The 20,472-nt window shown below is 57.3% G+C and overlaps 8 protein-coding genes across 8 annotated transcripts; 7 read left to right on the forward strand and 1 right to left on the reverse strand.

Moving 5' to 3' along the window:
• Window positions 1-623: 623 nt before the first annotated feature.
• L226DRAFT_531846 (uncharacterized protein) lies at window positions 624-3,646 on the reverse strand. The gene is made up of 12 exons (XM_067680155.1): window positions 3,582-3,646; window positions 3,318-3,524; window positions 3,215-3,265; window positions 3,123-3,155; window positions 2,816-3,065; window positions 2,654-2,755; window positions 2,435-2,605; window positions 1,913-2,386; window positions 1,852-1,856; window positions 1,658-1,802; window positions 1,352-1,578; window positions 624-1,297 (listed from the first exon to the last, which is right to left on the reverse strand). Exons 3-12 carry the CDS (start codon window positions 3,239-3,241, stop codon window positions 755-757), a joined length of 1,977 nt encoding a protein of 658 aa, XP_067539072.1. The 5' UTR covers window positions 3,242-3,265; window positions 3,318-3,524; window positions 3,582-3,646; the 3' UTR covers window positions 624-754.
• A 430-nt stretch (window positions 3,647-4,076) lies between these two features.
• Window positions 4,077-4,690, forward strand: L226DRAFT_457574 (UPF0041-domain-containing protein; the record flags this gene model as incomplete). The annotated part of the gene is made up of 4 exons (XM_067675382.1): window positions 4,077-4,140; window positions 4,278-4,388; window positions 4,508-4,581; window positions 4,637-4,690. 4 exons carry the CDS (start codon window positions 4,077-4,079, stop codon window positions 4,688-4,690), a joined length of 303 nt encoding a protein of 100 aa, XP_067539073.1.
• A 4,538-nt stretch (window positions 4,691-9,228) lies between these two features.
• Window positions 9,229-10,469, forward strand: L226DRAFT_503018 (uncharacterized protein). Its single transcript, XM_067677914.1, has 2 exons — window positions 9,229-10,164; window positions 10,216-10,469. The coding sequence occupies exon 1, from the start codon at window positions 9,307-9,309 to the stop codon at window positions 10,126-10,128; it is 822 nt and encodes a 273-aa protein (XP_067539074.1). The 5' UTR covers window positions 9,229-9,306; the 3' UTR covers window positions 10,129-10,164; window positions 10,216-10,469.
• A 527-nt stretch (window positions 10,470-10,996) lies between these two features.
• Window positions 10,997-12,009, forward strand: L226DRAFT_295013 (uncharacterized protein). The gene is made up of 5 exons (XM_067673655.1): window positions 10,997-11,061; window positions 11,129-11,283; window positions 11,354-11,644; window positions 11,699-11,808; window positions 11,866-12,009. Exons 2-4 carry the CDS (start codon window positions 11,177-11,179, stop codon window positions 11,784-11,786), a joined length of 486 nt encoding a protein of 161 aa, XP_067539075.1. The 5' UTR covers window positions 10,997-11,061; window positions 11,129-11,176; the 3' UTR covers window positions 11,787-11,808; window positions 11,866-12,009.
• On the forward strand, window positions 11,758-12,704 carry L226DRAFT_598099 (uncharacterized protein; the record flags this gene model as incomplete). The annotated part of the gene is made up of 4 exons (XM_067685653.1): window positions 11,758-11,808; window positions 11,866-12,052; window positions 12,124-12,259; window positions 12,371-12,704. The coding sequence occupies 4 exons, from the start codon at window positions 11,758-11,760 to the stop codon at window positions 12,489-12,491; spliced, it is 495 nt and encodes a 164-aa protein (XP_067539076.1). The 3' UTR covers window positions 12,492-12,704.
• Window positions 12,705-15,049: 2,345 nt separating this feature from the next.
• On the forward strand, window positions 15,050-16,388 carry L226DRAFT_457815 (uncharacterized protein; the record flags this gene model as incomplete). The annotated part of the gene is made up of 4 exons (XM_067675401.1): window positions 15,050-15,161; window positions 15,252-15,662; window positions 15,740-16,251; window positions 16,305-16,388. 4 exons carry the CDS (start codon window positions 15,050-15,052, stop codon window positions 16,386-16,388), a joined length of 1,119 nt encoding a protein of 372 aa, XP_067539077.1.
• An 834-nt stretch (window positions 16,389-17,222) lies between these two features.
• Window positions 17,223-18,279, forward strand: L226DRAFT_295236 (uncharacterized protein). Its single transcript, XM_067673656.1, has 3 exons — window positions 17,223-17,501; window positions 17,550-17,786; window positions 17,931-18,279. The coding sequence occupies exons 1-3, from the start codon at window positions 17,461-17,463 to the stop codon at window positions 18,178-18,180; spliced, it is 528 nt and encodes a 175-aa protein (XP_067539078.1). The 5' UTR covers window positions 17,223-17,460; the 3' UTR covers window positions 18,181-18,279.
• A 99-nt stretch (window positions 18,280-18,378) lies between these two features.
• L226DRAFT_457480 (MFS sugar transporter) lies at window positions 18,379-20,462 on the forward strand (the record flags this gene model as incomplete). The annotated part of the gene is made up of 5 exons (XM_067675372.1): window positions 18,379-18,750; window positions 18,804-18,917; window positions 18,976-19,229; window positions 19,289-19,403; window positions 19,461-20,462. 5 exons carry the CDS (start codon window positions 18,379-18,381, stop codon window positions 20,460-20,462), a joined length of 1,857 nt encoding a protein of 618 aa, XP_067539079.1.
• Window positions 20,463-20,472: the final 10 nt, after the last annotated feature.

Here is a 20,472-nt window from a genome sequence, read left to right on the forward strand (position 1 = left end):
CGGGCCAATCCCTTGCACGTGCATTGTATGCACTCAAATGATGGTGCTTGAAGGTTGTGGGTACAAAGAAACAGGTGGGTCTACAGGAGCTACAGACGGGTGTACAGGGGGCCTCAAGCCATGTAGATGATGGCGAGAAGTAATGCAACATTGAGTGGGAACTTGACGAGCGAGGACTCACCTGATAGTAGCACCAGAACCGGTACCGGCGCATACAGGTTGCTCAACTGTAGTATGCCAGCGACTGGATGTGACAGACAGAGACGGAGACTTACGAGTAGTCATCCCCTACTTACACATGTTACATACGGCATTCACAGCAAGAGCTCGGACCGCATCTCAGCCTCCCAAGTACCACTACTCAAGATACTCGAGATGGATGACATCCATGGCTGACGACGAAACCGAGTCAGATGAAGTAGAGGCTGAGCAACAGGCGACTACAGTGAAGATGGTGGCAGAAGACAAAGGTAGAGTGTCGAGATGGGTCGAGGGAGTCGGTAAGTCTCACAAGGTGACGTCAGAGGGCTGATAAGGGTCGTAGATATCCAAGAGGTCGAAATGAGTGGAGAATTCGCGAGGGGAACATATCGCTCTGAAGTCTTGGTCAAATCTGCACATATGTCTCTTCTAATAATTTTGGGCCGTACGTGGATAAAGAAAACATAATTACACACTACAACGCCACTTCGTCCACTTGGTGTCCAACTCACGAAGACCCGGCGGAGGAAGGACCTCGCGCTCCGCCACGCGGTTATCCACGAGCGTCCACCTCACCATCACCATCTGACGCCGCCGCCACGTCCTCGGGAAAGTGCACCGCCCTGACCGACGGCGATGACACTGTGCGTGCGCCACGGGTGCGCAGTTGTGCAACGAAGGAAGCGAGGTCAAGGTCGTCGTCGTCGATAGGACTCGGGAACGCTTCTCCGAATCGGAGACCGTACAGCGAGACCGGAGCTGACTGCGCCAGATCCTCGTCTTCCTTGTCCAAGTTCAAGTTGTCCACCGCGGCGACGTGGAAAGGGCGATCTGCACCCTCCATAGATGGTACTGAGGTGCTTCCATGCGAGGGATCCAGGTCCGCAGTCCGGGCGACAGAAGGAGCTTGTACGGGGGCATGCGAGGACGAAGCCATTCGCGAATCCTTCTCTGGGAGCGGCGGGGCTGGCCTCTCGGGGCTCGTCTGCACGCCTGTGCTTGAGACCAATGCGAGTGCCATCGACGCTACGTGCGTGTTTGCATGCTGCTTGACCTGTATCTTCTCCGGGAGCTCCGCCAGTGGAGGGACTGCGGACTGAGATACATTCATCAGCGCTGCCCTGCTTCTGGTAGGACCATATGTACATACTACCACAATGATACCGTGGGCGTCTTCGAGCAAGTCCTTCCTGGACTCCGCCCGCTCAACATCCTCTTCGGTCGTCGGCGGAGAGAGGGACACGGTTGAGGCACGACGGACCCACAGCAGCCAGTCTGGGGTCGCGCTAGCGTTGCGCAGCGTCCACGACTTGGTAAGCGAGAGCGTGCGTGCGCCGATGCTACGCCCGACAGAGAAGCACGGCACAGAGAGACCATCTAGTGCACCATCGCGCCAAAGACGGGCTTCAGTTCGCGACTGTGCTTAGGATCCGAGAAGCAGGAGGCAATGACGTACGAATAACGATGGACCCCAGTACCACGAATGCGACGATCGTTTGCAGTGTCGCTGCGAGAACCTCCGCTTGGTCTTGAGGTGGAGAGTGCGGCTTGGGTAGCTCTGTGAGAGCGAGTGATGAGGTGAATATGGCGCCGACACCCATCTGAGGCGGATATATGAGTTGTCATCAGACCGCAGGGAGCTCTACGTACGGGTCCTAACACATTCGGTCAGCGACGACCCCAGCCATGATTGATGACAAGACTGACTCACCAAAGTGTCCAGTGAAGAGCGCCTCCTTCCACGTCGAGATCTCCGGAACCCACCTGTAGAGGACCAACAGCACCGGAATACGCCGCAGGCAGAGAATCGCCAGGAACAGAATGACGAGTCGCCACGGCGCGATGCCTAGCTCGGGCGCGTTGAAGCTGGCAAACGGCATCCACGCGCCAATGTAGACAAACGTGCCGCAGTTCAGCAGAAGGTCGACGACCGCAGAGAACACCTCTCCCTCGATGTGCGTGGAGAAGTATCCATCCCAGTTGAGGGCGGAACCGGCAGCGAAGGCGGCTAGAAGATCGTCGCTGCCGAGCGTCCGTGTGATGCCGACAGTGAACAGGGTCAGCGCGAGGTACTGGGCGAGGTAGGACTCGCGGTCTATGAAGCCCTTTCTGTACGAGAGCTTCATCAAGTACGAGAACGCAAGCCCGAGCCCTGCGCCGATGGCGGTACCCAAGACGACCTGATCTGAAGCGGACGTCAGTGAGCGACCTGACAACCTTGTGATGACCTTACACAAACAGCCCACTAGGATCCATTCTCCGAACGCAACACCTGTCGATTTCTGCGTCGTGAGGTAGATGGAGAGGCTGATGAACGGGTACGCTAGACCGTCATTGGAGGCAGACTCTGCTGCTATGATGTGGCGGAGATTGACTGGGACATGTTCTCTTGCATATCTGCCACCTGTTGCTCGGTCAGCCGCATATAGGGAATGTGAAGTGTCGTACATACCGACGATGGCAGAGGAAATGATGGGGTCGGTTGGGGTCAGACATGCAGCAACGACGAGGGACGAGATAAAGTCGAGTCGAATGAACGTGATATACGTGGCACCTATCAAAGAATGGTGGGGATGTTGGGACGGCTTCTCGGGAAGCAGATACTGAGACGTACAAGCGACGATGATCCAGCCAAAGGCCATTGTGGGCACGACCATGAAGAGCAGTCCCTTCGCGTGATTCTTAATGTATGACCGCGGGAGTTCCACCCCAATGGTGAACAGCCCGGCAGCCAGCGTGATGCGCGTGACTTCGAGCGTGATTGCGTCTACGTTGCCCCACTCGCGTGGATTGAATATGTTGGCACCGTATGGCCCGAATAGCACCCCGCACAGAGTTCCAAGGACGACTTCGTTCATGTAGAGCTGTGCAAAGCGTACAAGTTGAGAACTTGGCACGAGGGATGAACGTGGGAAGCGCACCTTCTGCCTCACGAGGAGCGAACCTAAACTGAACTGAGGCGACCGTGCGATCAGTTAACAATTGTTCACAACACTGGGGCTCGGCAACTCACCAGGACTACAAAACCACCCAGTACCATGTATGCTAGTCCGGGGGCGGTGACCTGTTAAGCGAGTTTGTGATGTGCGAGTAACATATAGAGTATGGAGACGAACCTGTAGCAAATGAAGACCCATATCAAGCTCGAATATCTTTGTTTGTCAGTACGGATGAATACGCGAACTCAGAGTGGAGGACTCAGAGCGTCCGGTCGCATTTTAAGTACTAGTACACCCACTACCCCGCGTACTGCCAATCCTACTGACATGGCGTTCGGAGGTCCGTATGTCGAGTACGCTTCCGCCCTCAGTCACCGGGGTTGCCTGCGAGGATGCGCGTCGAGGATAGGAGTTTAGTTCGCCGATGCACTGCATACATACATGGTAACCGGGTAGCTGTCCAGGCCTACATAGTACGCTGCTGCGTGTAGGTCCTCAGGGCAACGCCACTTCACCTGACAAAGTTACGTCCAAAGTTAACACCATGAGACGGCCGTGAGGAATGAGTAGGAATGAAGGTGAAAACTCGGAGCAACCTGTAGACTCACGCATGTCGTTGTGCATGTTTGCTGCATCACAGCCTAGAGCAATACTCCAATAATGTGTCGACCGCATAACCTGCAGAGGCTTACAAACACAAGCCTCGAGACTCGCGAGGTCGCGATGCATTGGTATTGGAGGAGAGCATAACCGCGGTAAGTAGCGCCTGCGGCTTTCTAGCATGAGCGCTTAGCTGAGCAAATCGCCCCACATCCTCCCCGCTGCCACCGGGCACCCCAAGAGCGTCCTCCTCCATTGCCCGACCGGCATTCGCGCTGCCTCTCGCTTTCACTACCACCACCACTCAGTCCTTCACTAGATCATAGAATATTCGCAATGTCGGGAGCAGCGGCCTCAGCAGGAGCCTCGAAGTTTCAGTCGTTCATGAACCACCCAGCAGGTGCGCTGACTCGGCACACTCCAGCTTGATCTGCGTCTGACCGAACCGGATTCACCGCACCCGCCATCCCCGTGCTATACATGCTCCTCAACCTCCGACCTCCCCTCGCTGTCATCGTGCTCGTATTTGGCACGCAGGACCGAAGACGGTCTTCTTCTGGGCGCCGCTCATGAAGTGGTGTTTAGTTGCGGCGGGCCTCAAGGATCTCTCGCGCCCAGCGGAAAAGCTCAGCGTGTCCCAGAACCTCGGTGCGTCGTTCGATCTGATGCATCGCGCAGGATGAGGTTGTTAACGTTGGTGTGCTTGACCCCGCGACTGTGTGTCCCAATCGCGCATTCTGCCATTGGATGCACATCGTGTGAGATAGCTCTGACGGCCACGGGGTTCATCTGGGTGCGCTACTCGCTCGTCATTACCCCTGTTAACTACAGTCTTGCTGCTGTACGTACCTTCACCCCTCAAGTCAATTCTTGTCTCCCCGCTCATCTTTGCGCAGGTCAACTTCTTCGTGGGCGCAACAGGACTGGGTCAGCTGGGTCGCATTTGGTAGTATGTACCAGTCTACCTTCGTCCCCGTCATTTGCGATACTGATCCGTACCTGCAGCTACCAGAAGACGGCCCAGGACCCCGTTGCGTCCTACTTCGGACCTGCTTCCACGTCCGCCGTTAAGGCGGGCCCTACCACTGCATGAGTATAGTACTGGTCGTTTTCTATTCTTTATCCATTGCTGTTCTGCTGTATGATGTGTTGCGAAAGGCTCAGGCACGGCAGTACTCGCTACTCGATAGCTATTTGAGTGCTAAGACTCGATGCGAACGGGCAAGCAGTCTCAATTATGGAGAACCTACAGGTTGATCCGGCGCTCTTTGCTCTTTCTACTGCAGTCAGAGCTCCTCGCCTCACCCTTGGCGGTTCTCAGTGCACTTGGAATGCAAGTTTACTCTTCATACACCGGTCGGCGACATGCGGGACAATGGACAGCATCACGCGTTGTGGAGCAGTGAGGCGACTGGCTTCTGTCAGAGTGACGTGTAGTCGTGTAGTCGGTGCCTTCGTCTGGAAGTTAACTCTGCCCTCCCATGCTTCAAGCGTTCATCAGCTATGGCGGGCCGGCTGTCCGAGCGCTGTAAACTTGCAACCTCGCCCGCGGGCCACTTCCCGAGCGCAAAACGTTACTGGTAGTGAGTGCTTCCCTCTAAATCTCCCTAACAAAACTCAAGTGCAAAGGGCACGGAGCTCAGCCACCTCGATAGAGTCTGATTACGCCTGAGTATAGCTACCGCACCACAAGCGACCACTTTACCCAAGAATACGACTTAATTCGCTTCATCTGAGCATCTCATGCAGATACTCATTATGCCGTTATTCTGCCCGGATCATAGGGTACATGCTGACATTTCCCTGTTTGAGTAGATACCGCGACGCCGGCAGAGACGTGTACAAGCACGATCCACGCGCACCCGAACAACACAGCCGTTAGCACCTCCTAATATCCTGGGTGGTTCAAGTTGGCGCTCTATAACCGGTGCCTGGGCAGGAACCACACGGTTTCAAGAGAACCCTGGCTCTGGGCCGAGCCAAGTATGGTACGCCCCATATAGTATTTCGCCTTGTGGCTAACTTTGGTCGGGCCCCTTCAACTCTGCCGACGATTTCCTGCCGGTGGCACTGCATGGTTGGGGGAGCGGTATCTTCCAAGAATGCATGGGACCTGTGACCTGGGACCTGGCGACCGGTCTCTGGTCAACCCTGACCTTGGTGTTGTACCCGCTACAATGCACATTGACTGGTCGCGTCTCCTAGTTTGACAGTACCGCTATGCCGTTAGCAGCAATTCCTTTCTCTTAGTCAATTCGCTTGTACCCTGAATCCTGGTGACCCAGCTGACGATGAACACAGTGCTTACGTTGTCGAATAATATGAAGAATTTCATGCATAGTGGTAGTCTTGAGTACCGAGAAGTCACGATGATAATCTGCGTAGGTAACGTCATAATATGATGGGAAGAGTTCTTAGGGAGGTCTTATCGCGACTGTGGCATAGACGTTCGCTGCAGAGAACGAATTCCGTGCGATATCTAAACTCCCCGGGTGCACCAGCCCGAACAACGCGGTCGCACGATCGTCGCCTCGCCCAAATATGACATTGACGATCTGGAGTGCTAGCGAACCCTAACCTGTAACAAACTGACTACGGACCATACATGGCACATAGAACACTTGTCCCGCATACATGCACCGCGTTCATCTCGCGCAAGTGAGCAGCATTCGCGCAGACGAGCACGATCCGCGGGGCCAGGGGCACGCTGAGGGCCCGCCGCCGTCCGTCTGGAGCAGGAACAGCACCCGGTCAATCCTTGCGGCCGCCACGGCTCGCACGCAACCCCCACACGCACTCGTGAAGGCAGTCTGCAGGGCGAGGAGTGGTGCGCGAGGACTGCCGGGGTGATGTCCCTGCGCCAAACAGGAAAGACAAAGGCGTGGTCAGCACTGGCTTTGTGGAGGACCGAGGTGAAGAGAGAACGATGGGGAGTCGAGGACGACTGACCTGAGTCCTGCCCCGACCCGCGTATCTTTTATACCCCAGGCCCTCCCCCTGGTCCTAGCGCGAACCGTGCCAAACCACTCCCTGGGGGCTGCACAGGGACGATCGCGCCCCGGGAAGCACGCGGCACGTCGGAGGCAGAGTAGCAGAACACCAGCAGCCTGTGAGCGCGCCCGCCACATAAGCTTCCGTACCTGCGAGCCGGGAACCAGCCGGGAGCGACCGCTGGGAAGATCCGCGAACTGTTCGTGCTCGTCGAGTGTTGCGCCAAATTTACGGGTTGGCTGGGTAGCGACATGTGCCAGGGTCAAACCTTCGCCGGGTATATTGAGAACGATTGGGCAGCTCGCGGCTCTTCCGACGGGTGGCCAACAGAATCGGAGGCAGAAACATCCGCGGCTCCACACTGCAACCCGCGACGCTCGTTCTTCAGACTCACTCGGCGTGCTCCAGTGGCGGCAGGATAATGCCGTAGTACCTATGGCGAGGCGTTGTAAGCATTGCTTCTATCTTCTGATAGCTGAGTGCTGTAATGATACGCATGCAAGCGGCGGATGACCCGCATACGCCACAGAGAACCTGTCCTGACAAGAGCATCAATAGTCATCGTCTTTGAATAGAAGGGTGCGTCCCACGACGAGACTGGCCACGCACGACGCAGCCTGGGAGAGGGCAGGAATATCGGAAGGCATGAGAAAGGTATGAGGTCAGTATCTGGCCCTTGGGAAGGTCGCGAAGTCGGGAGCGTCCGAGCCACCAGTGGCACGCTACTGAGAGCCCCTTCGAACCGATGGTTCTGATGACGTGCACGGCATGCCGTCCACGTTCGCCAGGACTTAATGAAGGTCAGAAAGCAGCCGGCGCGCATCAGGGTCAGATTCGTGATGAAGGGAACAATGGCAGCATGCAGCTCGGAGGCGAGATGTAACTCAGTTAGGCAGCTATTCGATACCATGCCTCCGATGGGCATATGCAGCTGAGGAAGGTGAGGCATGAGAAGATTATGCGGAGTGCTATTGGGACGTTACTGTACCAGCATTGCCCCAACTCGTCGTTGCAACCATGTCGCGGCAATCGGACACGTCGGGGAACACACGACAACCCGAGGAGAAGACCTCTCTAGCATCACATATACGGCTATGTTTGTCAGATGCGAGAGCATGTGCGGAAGCCAGCATCACGTCAGCTGTCTTAGCAAGCGTGAACGTTCTCCAAAAGGACTCTGAAAGATACCACGCACATTCATCGGGAGAACTCATGATCAATGGATGCCTGTCAGACTTAGACTCAGCTATGTTCTGTGAGTATACGCTTGAGAACACTCACAGCGAACCAAGCTCGAAGGTTGCCGATAGCAAGCGTACGATAGGCGTACTAGAGAGTATGACCGAGCGGATGCATCCCTCCAGGTCCTGACCTAGTGAGAGGGATGAGGTTGTGCGATGGCGTCGATACTTTGCGCTGTAAGTCTAAATGGCATACCTGACGCATGGATGGCAAGGATAGAGCTCCTCGGGAGTTAATGCGACCACAACCATGGAGGAGCAGGTGGACGCCATTGGCCCAACGGTCTTTCACCGCCTTTCATCTCCCAGGAAAGAGGAAACGCAGGATGCTGGATGGCCGGCGGGATCCGCCCGTCGTCTTCGTGTTCTCCCTTTTCGGTACTTGTCTTGTCAACCAGGCTTTCTGGGAACCAGGCAGAGTCTCGACACGGACCGTAACCTTCGGGACGACATGCACATATGTGAGCTAGCACATGACATTCTGTGTCGTCATAGGATGCGGGGCATGCTCTATTTTCGAGTGCTCCCGTGTATTAGTAGACAGCATCCAGGCGGCGGTGGCGTCCAGTGACCCCGAAAACTGCAGCATGTAGTCGGTTCTATAAGCCGATGACGCGAAGGTAGGAACCGTGACAAGACAACAGCAGGTGAGCCACAGTCCAGGATGCGTCTGCCATGAGTCGAAGATGATCATGAAGCAAAAAACAAGGCGAACAGAGCGCGGGGACGATGTGGGACGGTTCACTCACACTGCTGTGGTTTGCATAACCCATCGACCAACCTCGTCGAGGCGTTGATCAAGGAATGGAGTAACCTTCGCTCTACGATAAACGGTCAGCGGAGAACATCAGCAACCTTACGATGCACTTGCCACTCCGAATCTTCTCAACGTCTGCCCACCGAGTAATCTCTTTAGCTCGAGTAGGAGGTCTACTCACTGGTACGCGTTCCCCGTCTCCGGCGGGTCTCCATGTTTCAAGCTTCAGGAGTCTTCCCAATATCCACAGCCTTTCTATCCTCGAATGTAGTCGCCAAGGATTGTGGCATTCTATACTGTCAGTCAAGCGGTTTGTCGTATAACATCAGTTTAGGCCCTGACACGGATGGAGGAAAACACGAACAGGCGAGGTGTTTCATTGAATCATTTGTCTTGAGTGTGGTAGACAAACCGGCCCGAGGAACCGATGGTTATTCCCACCACGTGCGGGGCAGGGCTCGACACGCATGCGCGCAGCCGCCCCGACGTGTTCGGCGCTCAGCAACTTGCCCACATCCTTGCCCATCGCCGCCGCGGTTGCCCGCCTAGCAGCTTCACGATCGTTACGCTTGCAACGATGGCCGACTACGGCCTCGATGTTGACACCACGTACTTGCAACGGTTCCTTGACCCTGTCCTGGACTACCTATCCTCCGTCCTCCCACCTCCGATCTTCTCCATTGTCGAAACACTCATCACATATGCCATCAATCTCCTCGCGGCGCTGTACAACTTTGCTACTACCATTGTCTCCTCACAAGGATGGGACTCGCAGAAGCTCCTACCCCCAATCATCACCCTGCTCATGGCGTACCTCGCGCTCGTCAGCTTCTACCGCACAACCGGATGGATGATCCGCACCACGTTCTGGTTTGTCAAGTGGGGTGGGATCCTGGCCGCCCTTGCAGCGGGAGCAGGGTACTTCCTGGGCACCGCGCAGGGGAACGGGGTGGACGCATTCAACGGGAGCAGCCTGCTATCGCTGCTCGGCAGCGCCTTCCTCGGCATGGTGAGCGAAGACTCGACCAACTCGAACTCGGGCCGCAGCGGCGCGCGGTCGACCCGGAGATCACGTCCGCCGTCGAAACGGCAGCAGAAGGAGCAGGAGCGTCCGAAGGCATGGGAGGGCTGGGACAAGCACCGTGAGTGGCAGTATAGCGCGGATGCGGCGGCCCGGGACGACGCTGCGAGGGCGAACGAGGGTGTGCAGGAGGCGGTGCAGAAGATGACGGGGTTTGTGCAGGAGGCTTTAGGCTCTGGGTGGTGGGAGACGGTCAAGAGTGCGATGGAAGGCAGCGGGCTCGTCGGATCGAGCAGCCAGGAGGACGCGGAGGGATCCCAGTCGAAGACCCAGCGGAGAGCGAAACAGGATGCGAAGGGCCGAGGAAGCTCCCGATGACTTCGCAAATGGTACCGGGGCTTGTGTATCTACCACGTAAGTTTCAAGCCGTGATGAACGATGTGGATACTGATTGTTCGACGACAGTGTATTCTATTGCTTAGAAAGTTACTTGGTCGGTTCATACGGAATGACCGTGCTATTCCCTCCGGTCGTGCATTCAGATCCACCGCCCTACCGAAAGCACTGCGCCTTCTGCGCCATGACCTGCCGGTTATCCTCATGCAACTATAGGTCAAGCTCCTTTCAGATGCGGGGAAGACGACCACTTCGTCGACAGATTCACTCATCTAGTACCGACACATAAGACATAAGCTGTCAATTCTGTACGGTTCCGAGCGGATGCATGCGTCTACGATACCGGGCCCGCTACATCGTCCGACCAAGCTTCTGTGATCTTCCAGCTATGCTGATGCCGACGTCTTCCTGGGATTGTGGTTTACTACGCACGTATGTGAGGTTCTGGATATCCGTTTGTGTTTGATGCTGACACATGTTGAAGTGTCCAAGTGCACAGGACGCTGGGGCCCGCGTGCCAACCACGGATTTGTCCGTTGCGATCCGTGTGAGGTACTGTGCTACCTGCAGACTGCTGAGGTACGTAGCGAGTCCGGCTTTTATCTTCTTGAGGCTTCCTGAGATTATGGCATGATGTCGAGTGGGCGAGCACTCGTTCCATTGTAAAGGTTCGGGTGCTCATCCGCGTTCATGTCACGAGCAATTCAGGCATAGAGACATACACTCTGGTACCGTGACGACCCTGAAGTGATAACCCAAGAAGCATCCGCATCCACTATCCATTTGGATACTGTCGTCATCGCATTGCTTGCGTTGACGACCCTGCGCTGGTTATGCGGCTCTAGTACCCGGTCGACGTGTGGCTTCCAACGCCTGCACTTGGGCGACATATCGTTGATTGTGGCGATGTCGGCGGTGACTATCAAGCCTCGACCTTACTTGCTGTTTGGGCTACAGGATTATCTGACTACTGTACCTGCAGACTTGACAGAGCAACTGTGGAATTGGTCACGCACGTCGCTTTCTCGGGATGCTCCGAGGCTTGCCACCAGCCCTGTGGACGTGTGTGGCACATGGCATCGAGGCCCGAAGGACGTCGGTGAAAGCGATGGCGCTCTGGCCGGCCGCTATTCCCAGGCGAGTGGCACAATACGTTTCCAGTACGTCCACCTGGCGTCCCGGTGCTACCGCTGACCACAGATCGCAGATTTGCCGTTCTCGACCGCCGCCATGTCACGCCGTGCCTCCGGCTTCCCCCATCTTTCTGTGACAACGCTGTGACGTCTGGCGTTTTCTCCGGCGAGCAGCCGCCATCAAATTCCGAAGGTTCCAACTCCGAAGCTCAGGAATTGGGGTCAAGACCACTGCTGGCCAATCGGCGATGGGCGTTTGGCTCGCCGACACGCGCCGTTGAATTAACAGCTAAAACTGTCCCGGATTTTCTCTTACGTCCGCTGACCAAACAGAGACAAATACGGAGGTGTTATATGCGCCCGAGGTACCCTCTCTCAAGCTCTCTCCTCAACCCCTCTCATCCTCGAGAGCACTCCAGCCCACCCCATCCCCCTCCCGTGCTGCTGTCCCTCTGTCCCCCCATCATCGTCCTCCACCATGGCACTCAAGAGGAAGTTCTCTGCTGAGTTCGACGATGTCGCTCCTACCGTAAGTCACACTGTGTTAGTATGCGCTCGCGTCACGCGTCTTACCCTCGCGCTCCAGAATGGGAAGCAGGCGAAGCTCGTCCCCTTCCCCAATTCGTCTCACCTAGACTCCGACGTAGCTATGTCTGACGCGTCCATGTCTGACCTCGAGCCTCTATCCATCCCTGCTCACCCCTTCCACATTCGCCTCCCGTCCAACGCGAGCTATGCGTCGTCGGCTTCCTCCGACTCGCCTCGGAACTCACGTGAGTAGCATGTCAACGTTGAGCGCGTCGTGTTTGAATCTATATCCTTGTTTACCCAGCATTCTATCCAGTGTTCGATCTCTACCCCACCGAGTCCGACAGCTACATGAGTGTCTCAGCACATGGCTTCCCCGACTCCACTGTCAACGCGTCGCAGAAGTCAGTCGGCCTCATCCAGCCTAAGGGCAACGGCTTCACTCACCATGGGTAGGTGTCCCTCCAGCTTCGCGGTGTCTGATGGACGGTATACCGCAGTGTCTTGTCAATGTCTTCATGAAGTGTTCCCGGACGACGCTGATGGCCTGCTCCCTCTTCCAGCCAAAACTGCGCACAGATTCCGAAGCTTCGTATGGCCTGCTCTGCCGGTCCAAATGGTCGCCGTTCAATGTGGGCCCACTGCGAAGAATGCGGCGCGATTGAGATGGTTGACAGCGACTAAACAAGACACCCGCTTCCGACAATCGACAGTCCGACTTTCCCCTTCCTTGCCGTCATCGACTCTCTCGATACGGTCCGGACCCAAGGTATTCATCAAGTGAAGTGCTGTGCTCTGTCTCCTCCCCTTCACCTCTTCTATGCTTGTAACATTATCTCTGGCGACTCATCTGCGACCTTTCCGACTGCGACACCCATCACCATTCATACCGACATTCTCGATTCGATAACCGATTCGGCAAAAACGACCATCGACATCGACCAACTGTCACCCGCCTGCCCCCCCTCCCCCCAACTTCCCCCGACACCCGCCCTCGTCTCAGCATCTTCCTACTGGTCTTCGTCGTTGTCGTCTCTAGTATTCATTTGCTTTGCTTTATTCTCTTCGCATTCCCACTTTCCACCGCATTTGCCGTTGCACAGGCCCGTTGTATTTATGTGTGCTGTCTCCGACGGACTCTGCATCATCATCCCAGAAAACTCCATATGTCTGTTGTCCCATTGCTCCCCCATCGCGCACCTACCGTAGATTCTGCATACTGCTTCGTGATGTATCTTGTACCATAATCCTACCTCAGGATTAACCTGCTGCATATATGGTGTGACGCGCGATAGTGCATGCTCAACATGTGGGATAGCCTTGTGCAACATGCCAACGGCGCATGCTGTGCTGGCGGCGGCGGCAAGTATCTTTCGGCGCGCCTTTTGGGTCGAACATACAGCAAAGTGCGCTACCACCCCAGATATCACTCGTTGATCGTTTGACCCACTGCATTCCACATACACGTCTTCGATAGGTAGACATATCGACTGGGCTTTCGATAGCCTTTTAACCCCAAGTCAGTCCAAGTCCCGTCAGCAGAGCGTTGACTGTTGTCCTCAACGTTCAACACTGTAAGCCTCGAGGTGCGCAGTCGAACTGCACATATACATAGCCCACGCAGCAACGTGCTGATCAACCATCCATCGTTTTAGATATTTTGCGGTACGCAGTCGTCCGTTACTGGATTCGCGCCGCTGTCGTGGTGCCTTGCTTGTCCTTGTCCAGGCGCGAGACGCGAGGGCGCTTCGCTCCACAACGTAAGTACTAGTACCTGGACTCGACGTGAAACCGGACTCTGAGGAATCTAGGAACACCCAGCGCCGCTCTGTTGCCCCAGGGCCCAATGTCCGCCCTTCCTGCGCCCCGGGCCCTGGATCGTACTCAGCTTCCGACGCGTGTACATGTAGTCCGCGAGAGGCAGGACATGCCATCCAAGCTCAGGCCGGGCCATTGCTGCGTTGTTGGTTAGTAGCACCACGTGCACATCTGTACAGCCCAAGCTGGTCCGAGTCGCAAGCACATACTCTGTCATAATTGTTACACGCCGCTTGGGGGCTTGGGGATTAGCAACAGGTACGTTCACTCACGTTCCTGGACCCATTCAGAGTCTCATATATGATATATGTATCCTCTCCAGGGCGCCTCAGACTTACCGGTCGGCGGTAACTTCATGTCCTCCACGGCCACGCCAAAATCCCGTATGCATTCACGTGGCAGCCGCGTTTCGTGCCTCCCCTCCCCGTGAGCAAGTTTCTCCGTGAGCTATGATCGCCGTAAGTACCGACGGCAAGACCAAATGTCATATGCGCCCTTACTTACGCTGACTTGCGTCTCCGCGACGCCTAAGCCCAAGTACAGAGGTCACGCGAGGCGTGTTCTTGGCTCACGTCGAAATCGGAATCCAGGATCGCGCTCAAAGACTCCGCGAGCCTCGATGCGTGATGCTCAGGGGTCGTTGACTGGTGACCGGTGACAGGGCGCAATATCGTAAATCGTACTCAAGGTCCAAGGAACCCGGAAACGTCGCTCGTCGCATTCCGGGGAACATGTCATGAGCGACCGACGGCCGTCCGCAGATCACGTTGACGTCAGGGTGCTGCGGCATTCTCCGGGCGTTGAGTATATCACGGAGGCCCCCCCCTTCCTCCCTTGAAGTTGCTGGCAATGCTGCACGGTGCACCCCCTGACTCCCGAGTCGTCCCCCGACCTTTGCCCGCCCGCCTGTATTTGGATGCTGCCAGTGTGGCATGATCGCAGCCCGAAAGGTGTGTGCTGTTTCCTGAGCGAATTGGGGGTGGACCGGATCTGATTATTTGGCATTGCAGCTTCCTAGTAAGTAGTTCCAGTATGTGGGCGCTTCTGCGGGGGCAGTGGGCGAAAGTGGCGTGGCTTGTTCCCGTGCCGCATATCTCCTTTGAGTACGTGCATCCCCTCTCGCGAATTTTTGGGTGCCCAGTGGTGAGTACTGAGTACTGAGTTTGGATGTCTATGATCGTCTTCTCATCTCGGCTTGCCATTCACACACTATGCCAATGGTTGCATGTTTCGCAGCTCGATCGCCCTCGCTACGCCACTGACACCGTGGTTCAAACGTTCAAGGTGTTCATCTAGCCAGTTGCGGGCTGCGAGTAAGATAGTGCGGCTGAGCAACAGGAATTGAAGACTGTTGCGTGGGGGATATAGTCTCGTAGATTCAAGTTCGAGGTATCGCTGCAACTCTTGCGATCATAGCGTTCGAGATGCGACCGCCGAGCGCGACTGGGCTCTTCATCTTCCACGACACCGGCCCTCCGAGAGGAAGCAGGGACTACACGACGCTGGTGATCGTGCACGGCCACTCCTGGCATAGCGGTGAGCACTCGTGGATCTCAAGCATCATGATCCAGTCCGCCAATGCCCCTGTCAGTGACAGCGTTGACGCTCCTTTCTTCTTCACTACAGGCGTCTTCGCGCCATTACTCCCGTACGCCCGGCAGACGAACACGCGGATCATACTCGTCAACCGACGCGACTACCCCGGGGCGGCACCGTACACAGCGAGCGAGCTCGCGCTCCTCCCGTTGTCTGTCGAGGACCTCGACCTCACGCAGGAGCCGGACGAGCTCGAGGGCATCAAGGTCTCCATCTCGTTCTTCATGAAGCATCGCGGGCATGAGCTCCTGCGGTTCCTCACGGGCGTCGTGCGCGACTGCAACATACCCCTGGGCGACCCTAGACGCAACGCGGGCGGCATCGTTTTGGTCGGCTGGTCGCTTGGGGTGCTGTGGGCGAACGCGCTCCTCGCGCATGCGGCGTCTTTCCATCATGACGACGTGAACCTGAGCAGGTACCTCCGTCGCGTGGTTCTGTACGGTGCGTCGCTCGTTCCGTTCTCTCGTCGCCCGTCTCGATCCTGGCTAACTCAACTCTTCATCCTTGCGCGGACGTAGATGGGCCGTCTTTCTTGTTCGGCTTCCCCCGGCCCGACAACGCCTTCAACCCCTACCTCGATCCGCGGCCAGACGCCGACTCAGACGACCGGTACGACTGGGTGAGCGGATACTTCACGCACGGCGACACCCTCGAGACGCTCTCCATGCACACGCCTGCCCGGGACCAGCCTCCGACGATGGCGCGGATGACTACCGCGGAGCTCGCACGCTGCCTGCACCGCGCCCCAGGGGACGAGGGCGGCTCGGACGAGCTACTGGTGGTGGGCGGCCACCGCACGGGGGCGTTCGGGGATCTGTGGCAGGCTGCGCTCGAGCTGGCGGGGCCGAGAGCCGTAGGCGACCGGAACGACTTGCGGGAGGTCGAGGTGCGCGTGGTGTGGTGCGACCGGTCGACGTGGGAGACGACGCATGCGGCGTGGTGTGTCGCGGCTGAGCTGGAGGGTGCGCGGGAGAAGGGCAGGCTGGTGAGGAAGGTGACGCTGGCGCGTGTGCGGGGCGCGAATCATTTTGTGAGTGCTATCGACTGTGCTGCGTGTCGGGGACGGGGAGTTCACGTCTACAGGTGCATTGGGACGACCCGGAGATTGCGTTGCAAGCTTTCCTCTGCGATACGGGTGAGACCGAGGAGGGCGTGTACGATACTTAGGTTCACTTGTCAAGGTTGCTCTTTCTGTGGAAGTGAAGTGGACGCAACCCCGGATGTTCGCGCAGCGCCTCCTACGCAGCTCCGGCACCGCAAAGTGTCAATTGAGCGTCCAGGTGAGCACTCCGACCTGTTAGGATGCTGGGGAGAAGATTCCGTGTCGTTAAGTGCTCGATGGAGAGCGTTTGCGCTGGCCTTGATTGGGACACAGGGATGTGTGAACGCCGCCCGGTGTCCCAAAGGTCGAGCGACGAGCGGTGTCTTGCATCATGCATTTTCATCAGGAACAATTGACGTACACGGTACAGCTGCGGGGCGCAGTGGTTCTTTGTTCACTCTGCATTGCACCCTGCCCGTCTCGTGAGCCTCGCTAGTGCCCGGGAGTCCACATGGGTGCATTCCGACGCTACCAACGCCATGACGTCAGTGCTAGCCCGTCCGCGCTCCGATTTAAACGCCCGGGCACGTCTAACCGTCCCCGGATCTCTGGCACTGCTGAGGTCGGCTAGTAGCTCTTCCATTTTCTGGGGCATGATGCGAGACGACGGGGGTGTCTATCAAGCGGAGCGTCCATGAGAATGCAGATATTCTTGACTGCGAAGGCCGCTGGAGCACGGATTCCGTGGCAGCGGCGAAGGCGGGCGAGTCGCGCAAATGCAGATGCAGCAGCGGGGGATGTCGCGGTTACGACCACGTTGCGACGACGTCATTCATGTGCCCCTGTCCGCTGAACATATTTTCCTGCGCGCCGCCGACGGCACGGCTAGGGTTTTCCGGCCCGAGGTCCGACACGTCGGGGTTGCCCCCTTGGAGTGTTGCCACAAAGACAAAGGGGATCGATGGGACCAAGTGGGACGACCGATCGCCGCTTGTTCTTTCCGTGCGTTTCCGATCCTACTCAACGCCCGGGAATTCGAAAATCGCAACAACTCGAAACACTCCTGCGGCGCAACAATAGCCAGCACTGCGACAGAGACACATCACACGACCTCTCTCCAGGAACGATCGTCGCGTCGGGGGCGCAGGCGGAGGCGGAGGCGGGACGATCAGCACAGGACCCCAGGACCGAACGGGGATGCAGGCAAGCGTTGGGCTCTTGATGTCCAAGCGAGATCGGTGTGTGTTCAATCAAGCTCGCAATCAGTCTCGTGCTGACTCGCGCAGTCCTCGACGGGCGAAATCGCTGGGACTGCCAAGGTACCATGAGAAAACTCGTCGATTGTCGTTCCCCAGCGGGGCTTGCGCGGGGCCCCGAAGAACCCAGGCGCTTTGGGAAACGCAAAACTGCAGCGCATGCGCTGGTCCCATCGGGATGAGATACCCAGACGTTACGGCACCTTCAAAGGGATTGCGTTCAGCGCGGGTGGCCGACTCTGGTGCCGAGCCTGAGGTGACATTGAGGTGAGAGAATTCAACTTTCAGCCGCTGGGTCATAAGAACCCCAGATCACAGCATGTTACGATGTGGCGGAAAGGGGGTTTCCCCCGCGGGTGGACGAGGGGAATCATCCGGAGCCCTCGCGGACCTGCATACACACTGACGCAGCCACGAAGATGCAGTGGTTTCGCGGCGGGGGAAGAGAAGTCGAGAAGATGACCAGAGGCGGGGCGAGGGGGCGGGGGAAGCGGGGAATCATGGGGGAGGCTGGGGTTCGCGTAGCCGGCGGGGGCAGCGTCTGCTTGATCGCTTAGGCGGCCTTAGACCTCCCAACACGATCACTCGGCTGCAGCGCTGCGATCTCCGAAAACGGCAGGGAGTGTGGTTCGCAAGTGTGGAGTTCTCCAGCGTCTTCTGATCACGTCCCTGATGCACGCAGAGTCCTCCGAGTCCAAAGTGTATATAAGGTCGACCCCCGCGCCCCGTCTCACCGTCCCTCCTCCTCCCGCCGTCCTTCGTCCTCGGATAGCGTTCAGTCGAGACAGGAACCTCCTCTCCTCCCTTCCTCCGCATTCTTCCCACACACGCGAGGCCCCCCCCCTCACGAGCGCCCACCATGTCGAAGGATAGCGAGAAGGCCTCCGTCAAGCAACAGGAGTCCATCTCCGAAGAGTACAACGATGAGGTGAAGCCCATCGACACCACCGCCGCGAACATCAAGCTCGCCAATCCTCTTGCTGGTATTCCCCATGACCAGCTTATGGACGACGCGGCGAACTTCGCCAAGGAGCACGGCCTCGGTCACCTCGAGGACGACTTCAGGAAGGGCGCTCTCGTCGCTCAGGATCCCACCGTCTTCGAGTCGCTTCCCCATCTCAGCGAGGAGGACAGGGTCATCCTCCGCCGTGAGCTTACCCACCGCTGGGACCAGCCCTTCCAGCTCTACTACCTCGTCCTCCTTTGCTCGCTTTCCGCCGCAGTCCAGGGTGTAAGTCCCGTTAGTTCCGAATCTTATCCACCCTTATCTGACAGCCGCGACAGATGGACGAGTCGGTCATCAACGGTGCCAACCTCTTTTTCCCCGATCAAATTGGTATCCCCCAGAATGTCAGCAGCAACCAGTGGCTGCTTGGTCTCATCAACGGTGCCCCATACGTAAGTGCTCGCCACTCCTCTTTTGTTGCCCCACTCGGCTCACGACCCTTGTGATTAGCTTTGTTGCGGTATCGTCGGCTGCTGGGTCTCCACGCCCATGAACAGATACTTTGGTCGCCGCGGCACGATCTTTATCTCCGCCTTTATCTCGTTCATCACGTGTATCTGGCAAGGTCTCACCAACACTTGGTGGCACCTGTTCATCGCACGATTCATCCTCGGTTTCGGTATCGGCCCGAAGTCTGCGACGGTTCCTGTGTATGCCGCTGAGTGTACTCCGGCGGCCATTCGTGGAGCGCTCGTCATGATGTGGTATGTACTTATCTCCCGTTTGTTTGAGTATTCGGCCTGAGTTGACGACTTGCGTGCAGGCAAATGTGGACGGCTTTTGGTATCATGCTCGGAACGGTCATGAGCTTGGCGTTCTACAATGTGCCCGACCCGTCAGGCATCACCGGTCTCAACTGGCGTCTCATGCTCGGCAGTGTGAGTAACCCTCCGTCTTTATCGGTACTCCTCCGATGCTTACTACTTCCCCGACAGGCTGGCGTTCCCGCTTTAATCATCATGACCCAGGTCTTCTTCTGCCCCGAGTCGCCCCGTTGGCTTATCGCAAAGGGTCGCTACGACAAGGCGTACGAGTCCATCCGCCGTCTGCGCAAGTCGAACATCCAGGCAGCGCGTGATCTGTACTACATCCACGTCCTGCTCGAGGCGGAGAAGGAGATCCAAACCGGTCGCAACCTCTTCTTGGAGATGTTCACCGTGCCCCGCAACCGTCGTGCCGCGCTCGCGTCCGGTATCGTCATGTTCATGCAGCAGTTCTGCGGTGTCAACGTCATCGCGTACTACTCGTCGAACATCTTCTCTCAGGCGAACTTCACGAACATTCAGGCCCTCATCGCATCGTGGGGCTTCGGTATGCTCAACTGGGTGTTCGCCCTTCCCGCTGTGTACACCATCGATACTTTCGGTCGCCGGAATTTGCTCCTCGTGACGTTCCCCCTCATGTCCGTGTTCCTGCTCATGACCGGCTTCGCCTTCTACATCCCCGAGGACAGCAAAGCCCGCATTGCTGTCGTCGCGCTCGGCATCTACCTCTTCACGATGGCATACTCCCCCGGCGAAGGTCCTGTGCCGTTCACGTACTCCGCCGAGGCGTTCCCGCTCTACATCCGCGACATCGGCATGAGCTACGCGACCGCGGTCTTGTGGTTCTTCAACTTCGTCGTCGCCATCACCTTCCCCCGCCTGCTCACCGCGTTCACGCCCACGGGCGCGTTCGGGTGGTACGCCGGGTGGAACCTGTTCGGGTTCTTCCTCATCCTGCTCTTCCTCCCCGAGACGAAGGCGCTCTCCCTGGAAGAGCTGGACCAGGTGTTCTCGGTGCCCACGCACATCCACGCCGCCTACCAGATCAAGGCGCTCCCGCACAACATCAAAAAGTACATCTTCCGCATGAAGGTCAAGCCCCTCCCGCCACTGTACCAGCACGAGGGCGCGATTGGCGAAAAGCACTACGCGCCTGCCGCTGGTGGCCACTGATCGCCCCTCG

Source organism: Lentinus tigrinus, assembly GCF_003813185.1.
Source record: "Lentinus tigrinus ALCF2SS1-7 unplaced genomic scaffold L226scaffold_5, whole genome shotgun sequence".
Classification (NCBI taxonomy): domain Eukaryota; kingdom Fungi; phylum Basidiomycota; class Agaricomycetes; order Polyporales; family Polyporaceae; genus Lentinus; species Lentinus tigrinus.

Bases quoted from the DNA above. Each gene is read 5' to 3' on its own strand.
- L226DRAFT_531846 (XM_067680155.1), bottom strand. From the start codon at position 3,241: ATGGTACTGGGTGGTTTTGTAGTCCTG. The intron at 3,156-3,214 runs GTGAGTTGCCGA...CGGTCGCCTCAG, and splicing joins TGGGTGGTTTTGTAGTCCTG to TTCAGTTTAGGTTCGCTCCT. The intron at 2,387-2,434 runs GTAAGGTCATCA...CGTCCGCTTCAG, and splicing joins GATCCTAGTGGGCTGTTTGT to ATCAGGTCGTCTTGGGTACC.
- L226DRAFT_503018 (XM_067677914.1), top strand. From the start codon at position 9,307: ATGGCCGACTACGGCCTCGATGTTGACACCACGTACTTGCAACGGTTC.
- L226DRAFT_295013 (XM_067673655.1), top strand. From the start codon at position 11,177: ATGCTCCGAGGCTTGCCACCAGCCCTGTGGACGTGTGTGGCACATGGC. The intron at 11,284-11,353 runs GCGAGTGGCACA...CACAGATCGCAG, and splicing joins TGGCCGGCCGCTATTCCCAG to ATTTGCCGTTCTCGACCGCC. The intron at 11,645-11,698 runs GTACCCTCTCTC...AGAGCACTCCAG, and splicing joins AGGTGTTATATGCGCCCGAG to CCCACCCCATCCCCCTCCCG.
- L226DRAFT_295236 (XM_067673656.1), top strand. From the start codon at position 17,461: ATGCAGGCAAGCGTTGGGCTCTTGATGTCCAAGCGAGATCG. The intron at 17,502-17,549 runs GTGTGTGTTCAA...TGACTCGCGCAG, and splicing joins TTGATGTCCAAGCGAGATCG to TCCTCGACGGGCGAAATCGC. The intron at 17,787-17,930 runs GTGAGAGAATTC...ACACTGACGCAG, and splicing joins GAGCCTGAGGTGACATTGAG to CCACGAAGATGCAGTGGTTT.